The following is a 6000-nucleotide window of genomic DNA, read 5'->3' as shown; positions in this document are numbered from 1 at the left end:
CCTAAAAATGGATTACAACTGTCCATAACTAATCCATTAAATTAGATTTTAGCGACATTTGAGAGATATCAGATCCTTGGTATGTATTTTGAAAAAAGAAACGACACCGTTGTGAGCAAAAATTGAATGTCTCTAGATCCAATCTGATATACAGACAGCGTCTCTTCTAGAAGTCATGCATGGAAAATTCCATATCCTTACAGCCCTGTATCTGTATTATCAGAACAGAACATCTAAATAATAACATAACACCTAAGAAATGTTCTCAGATTTGACCAGTTTGTCATATATATATTTAGTATTAATTACTATATGGGAATTCAGAACACACCAGTGTTATATAGTTATTTTACAGCAGATGTATATGCTCAGGATATTATTTTGAAGTACTTTAATGTGCAGTATGAATGTCAATATACAGTATATGTTCTGGTTTTAAGGAAACCTAATGTAAACTTTACAATATTTGCTCTGTCTTGAACTAACATCCTTTTCCTCCCACTTACAGCGCAGTTTTACACAGAGCAGGCATAGGGGCTCTGATAAGACTGTCTTCCTGAGTGCAGTAGCTCAGTTGAGGCTGCCAACCAGCAGCACAGCTTCCTTGAAAAAATATTCCTTCTTTTTTTCTTCTCCAGACTCTCCTCTCTAAGTTTTGTGCTCACCACATAGGAACAGGCCTTCACATTGTCTGATGACCTTTCACATTTCCACAGTAGCTGGGAGGGATTGTGCGTTTTTTCCGTTCTTTGTTAAAAAAGTTCCCCCACCCCTAGTTTTAAACTTCAAGGCAATTGAAAGGGGCTTCTCAAAGTCACGCAGTTTCAGCACTTAGAAGTTCAAGTGGGTTTGTAAGGAGAAGACAGCGAGCCATGGCAGAGAAGCTGCATGTTACGATATGCTGTCTTGGACTACTGATTTTGGCCTCTTGTACTTTGGTGAGGACACATATCTACTCAGCTGGATCTTCTCCTATAGGCTCTATTTTTGAGGTCCATGGGGTATCGTCCTTTGTTCACGGATTGCCTGGTCAAGAAGAATCAATTGAAAAGGGGAATGTTCTGCTTCATAAGCATATACAGAAACCAAAGCCAGTTTTATCGGACACCACGGGGACACAGTCACCAGAAACAGAACATCCTAAACCAAGAACAGGGTAAGTAACATCACCAAAAGTATGGCATGTAGTCAGGTAAATCTGTATAGTGTTGCAGGATTGTGTGATTCCATTGTTATAATGTACTGTATTTCACTCGTATCATAAAAAAACTCTAAAATTAATGAAGAAAACTATATATATATATATATATATATATATATATATATATGTATATTCTGTAATGTTATTTATTAGTTCTATTTGTTTCATTATACTCTGTTGCACTCTATCCTATATAATTCTAAAATTAGGCAAATTTGCCATTTGGGAGCAAGAGAAAGCTGGGTGATGAATGTATGAACTGCAATGATGGTCACACTTGCTGTCAAGGAAATGAATGAAATATTTGAAGAAAAGTAATTGAGAGGAGTGTTGTCATCAGATTTCACAAATGTAATTAGATGAAGCTGGTGTACTTACTTTTGAAAAATCATTGTCAAATTTTTCCTGCCTGATATCAATGATGAGTCTAACTAACATATTTATTTTAGGGGGAATTTTTAGGAAGATTTAACTGCAATTTATTGAAGTGATTCCTAAATTACAATGTATTTATGTAAAGAACAATAATACGTATAAACAGTCTAATAGTTTATTAAGCTGATTTATTAATTGATCATGTTTGCTACTATGACTGTGAATACATACCACATGGTTGATTTCCATTTATATTTCGGCCATGTCAGCTTGCCATTGGATGCTATTCTCTACCTTATCCCCACCTTTTCTGTATGATGCACCTGCTGGAAGAGATGTCCGACTTACACTTGTTAGTAATAGAATCGTGAACTGTATGACACATTTACCATATGCCACCGATACATCAGTGATATGTTGGCATATATTGTATTTATTGTCGAGAAATATATAACTAATGGAATTTACTACAATGGATGTATATATGAGATACCACAATTTGGATGTGCCATTCACGAAAAAAAAATTCCATTTAGCTATATTCTTCACAAATAACCATGGGTACGGGTGAATTATTCCTGTTGCTATGGTAGCTTGACACCTGCACCAGAGTTGAGCCCCCCCATTGCCAGTCATAACAAGCTCCTCTTTTATTACTGGTGCCCAGTCTGAATTTCAATTAACAAAGGAATATAGTGGGCAATTCAAAAAAACTGCAAATCAATCAATGCATTCTTCACAAGTCTACTTTGGATAGATGGGGATGAATCTTAGAATGGTGCAAACTTTGGTATAAAAAAAAAACCATTCATTTCCATAATTCTTTAACTCAAAGAAGAAAAATACAGGAAATAAGTGGCAGGGCTTCATGATCCAAAATGTTGTAAAACAACCTGCATCATGTTAACGTGTGAAAAGTGGCCTGTTTTTGATCATTTTATTCCTGTTGGTCCTCTGAGTATTCCACCATATGGTTCCTGAGATATGGGCCTTATATTTTGTGATAGTTTTTATGGTCTTTATGAGGTGGCATGGCTCACAGAGTATCAAAGCAGAGGAGCCTAAGACACACCCCAGAGAATCCTGGGAGCCACGTCTACTTGGTAAGGACCATAAAAATAAGCACTAAATAAAAAAGCCCAATGAATAAAAAAGAAACAACAAAGAAAAAACTCAGATTAGCAATAACGTAACAGCAAACACTGCCACTGATCTAGTGAGAGGTCTTCTTTAAAGGGGTTGTTTGTGCATACTTCCTCACAGATTGTAAGCTCTCCTGTCCACAAAATGGCCTCTGGTGTTCGAGCATATGACCCGATCTGTCCACCTGCCTTGTCCAATTGTAAAAAAAAACCTCACAGGAAAAAGATGCTTTACTATTGGAGGAGGCTTATGGCAGGCCTGGTCACATGCTCCTCCAGGGCAGCCATTGTATGGACAGAAGAGCCGTGTGGTTTGGGAGGGGAGCTGCACTAACAAGAGAAAGTGGCTGAACGATTTAATTTCTCAGATTATTACTTTCAACTAAACACATCTAGAGTTATGCATGAAACAGTAGGTATTTCCTAAAATGTTAAAGCTTTTGTTTAGTTTTGTTAATTGTGGGGGTCAAATCTGAGACCCTTCCTTAGTCCTTAAATGAAAGGTTAGAATGAAGTGTATGAACCCTAGACAAAGTCCAGAGGTCTGTATACTACATTGTTCACACTCAAGGATGAGCTGAGTCTGGTCCTTGGTTTGAGAGCTCAGTGGGTGTTTCAGGACCTTGAGTCCCCCACCATTCAACACTACTAAACAGGGGCTAGATTATAATTTCCTCTGTATATAGAGTTTAGAGTTTTATGAAGAGAATGAGGCTACCCTTATCCACCTGATAAACATATTTAGGTGAAAACTGAAGGCAAATAGCATTGCACACATTTATTGCTCTATCCATTCCACTATATGATAGTAACAACCAAGTCAACATACTGGGGTGTTTCCTTAACCTTAAAGGGTTTGTCCTCTACTAGGACAACCCCTTCTCAATCTGAGTGTTTGCCCCTGTTAAAATGAAAACTCCTATACTCACCTCCAGTGCCAGCACCTTTCCAGTGGTGTCGGCAATCACATTCCCGGGGCTAATGTGAGGTTGTTCATCACGTGAACCCTGTGCCCAATCAGCGCTGGCGTCACTGTAGCCGCCTTCAAACATATAATTAATCAATAGGAGGTGAGAGCTGCGTCTGGCTGCTCACTGCCTGTTAATTATAAGTCTGAAGGCAGGGAAAGTGATGCCAGCACTGATTGGGCACAGGGCTCACTTTACGTAACAACCTCAAGTAAGCCCCAAGAAGGTGAGTGTCGACACTGCTGGAACGGTGCTGGCACTGGAGGTGAGTATACAGTCAGAAAGTGTTGGAACACTTGAATTTTTTCCATAAAATTAAGTATTACTCACAGAAAATTTTTGCAATTGCACGTTTTGTCATACACATGTTTATTTCCTTTGTGTGTATTGAAACATCACAAAAACCAGATACAAAAAGGCAAATTAGACATCATTTCACACAAAATCCTAAAAATGGGCTGGACAAAATTGTTGGCACCTTTCCAAAATTGTGGGTAAAAAACTTTGTTTAGCCGCTTTACCCCCGAGGGTGGTTTGCACGTTAATGACCAGGCCAATTTTTACAATTCTGACCACTGTCACTTTATGAGGTAATACCTCTGGAACGCTTCAACAGATCCCGCTGATTCTGAGAATGTTTTTTCGTGACATATTGTACTTCATGATAGTGGTAACATTTCTTTGATATGACTTGCATTTATTTGTGAAAAAATCGGAAATTTAGCGAAAATTTAGAAAATTTCACAATTTTTAAAATTAGAATTTTTATGCCCTTAAATCAGAGAGATATATCGCACAAAATAGTTAATAAATAACATTTCCCACATGTCTACTTTACATCAGCACAATTTTGGAACCAACATTTTTTTTTTATTAGGGAGCTATAAGGGTTAAAAGTTGACGAGCGATTTCTCATTTTTACAACAAAATTTGCAAAACCATTTTTTTAGGGACCACATCACATTTGAAGTGACTTTGAAGTGCCTTTATGACAAAAAAATTTGTTGTGCAATTTCCCCTGAGCACGCAGATACCCCATACGTGGGGAAAAAGCACTGTTAGGGCTCAGAAGGGAAGGAGAGCCATTTGACGTTTTGAATGTAAAATTTGCTTGAATAATTAGCGGATGCCATGTTGCGTTTAGAGAGCCCCTGATGTGCCTAAACAGTGGAAACCCCCCATAAGTGATACCATTTTGGAAACTAGACCCCTCAGGGAACTTATCTAGATGTATGGTGAGCACATTGAATCCAAAGGTGCTTCACAGAAGTTTATAACATGGAGCCATGAAAATAAAATTTTCAAATTTTTCCCACAAAAATGTTTTTCAGACCCCAGTTTTGCATTTTCATAAAGGTTAACAGGAGAAATTGAACCATGCAACTTGTTGTGCAATCTCTTCTGAGTAAGCTGATACCCCATATGAGGGAAAAAAAACACTGCTTGGGCGTACGGCAGGGTTCAGAAGGGAAGGAGTGCCATTTGACTTTTTGAATGTAAAATTTGATTGAATAATAAGCGGATGTGCCCCTGATGTGCCTAAACAATGGAAAACCCCCACAAGTGACACCATTTTGGAAACTAGACCCCTCAGGAAACATATCTAGATGTGTGGTGAGCACCCTTAACCCCCAGGTGCGTCACAGAAGTTTAGAACATGAAGCCATGAAAATAAAAAAGTTAACTTTTTCCACAAAAATGATTTTTTAGCCCCAAATTTTTTAGTTTCATAAGGGTAAGAGGAGAAAATGGAACCTAAAAACTGTTCTGCAATTTCTCCTGAGTACGCCAATACCCCATATGTGGGGAAAATACACTGTTTGGGCACACGTCACTGTTCAGAAGGGAAGGAGCACTGTGTGACTTTTTGAACACAAAATTGGCTGGAATCAAGAGCGGACGCCATGTCGCATTTCGGGAGCCCCTGATGTGCCTAAATAGTGGAAACCCCCACAATTGACTCCATTTTGGAAACTAGACCCTTCAAGGATTTTATCAAGGGGTATAGTGTACATTTTGAACCCAGAGGTACGACAGAATTTGATAACATTAGGTCATCATATTGAATAAGTTGTCATTAGTCTTGAGCGCAAGTGCTCTTGAGTTTGCATCGGGTACTCGGGTATGCACCATGTATCACGGGTGCTCGAGTGAGATGCTCGAGTCTCTGCCCTGCATGTTTTACGGTTGTTAGACACCCAAAAAAAAACATGCGGGGATTGCTCGTGCATGGTAGGCAATCCCAGAAATGTTTTTCTTGTCCACGAAGCATATGGGGCAGAGACTCGAGCATGTCACTCGAACACCTGCGATA

General features: G+C 38.8%; 1 protein-coding gene across 1 annotated transcript in view; it reads left to right on the top strand.

Annotated features, from left to right (window-relative positions):
• Window positions 1-543: 543 nt before the first annotated feature.
• The window catches only part of MMRN2 (multimerin 2), a 73235-nt gene continuing 67778 nt past the window's right edge, over window positions 544-6000 (top strand). Inside the window, exon 1 of the mRNA XM_073685892.1 lies at window positions 544-1156. Coding sequence (XP_073541993.1) covers window positions 873-1156 — 284 coding nt within the window. The 5' untranslated portion in view covers window positions 544-872. The remainder of the gene's footprint in view (window positions 1157-6000) is intronic.

The sequence above is a fragment of the Phyllobates terribilis genome, unplaced genomic scaffold (genome assembly GCF_046119375.1).
Source record: "Phyllobates terribilis strain yellow unplaced genomic scaffold, ASM4611937v1 Scaffold_5__5_contigs__length_657084704, whole genome shotgun sequence".
In the NCBI taxonomy this organism is placed as follows: domain Eukaryota; kingdom Metazoa; phylum Chordata; class Amphibia; order Anura; family Dendrobatidae; genus Phyllobates; species Phyllobates terribilis.
Note: the sequence above shows the minus strand (reverse complement) of the source record. Positions and strands in the feature narration are given on the sequence as shown.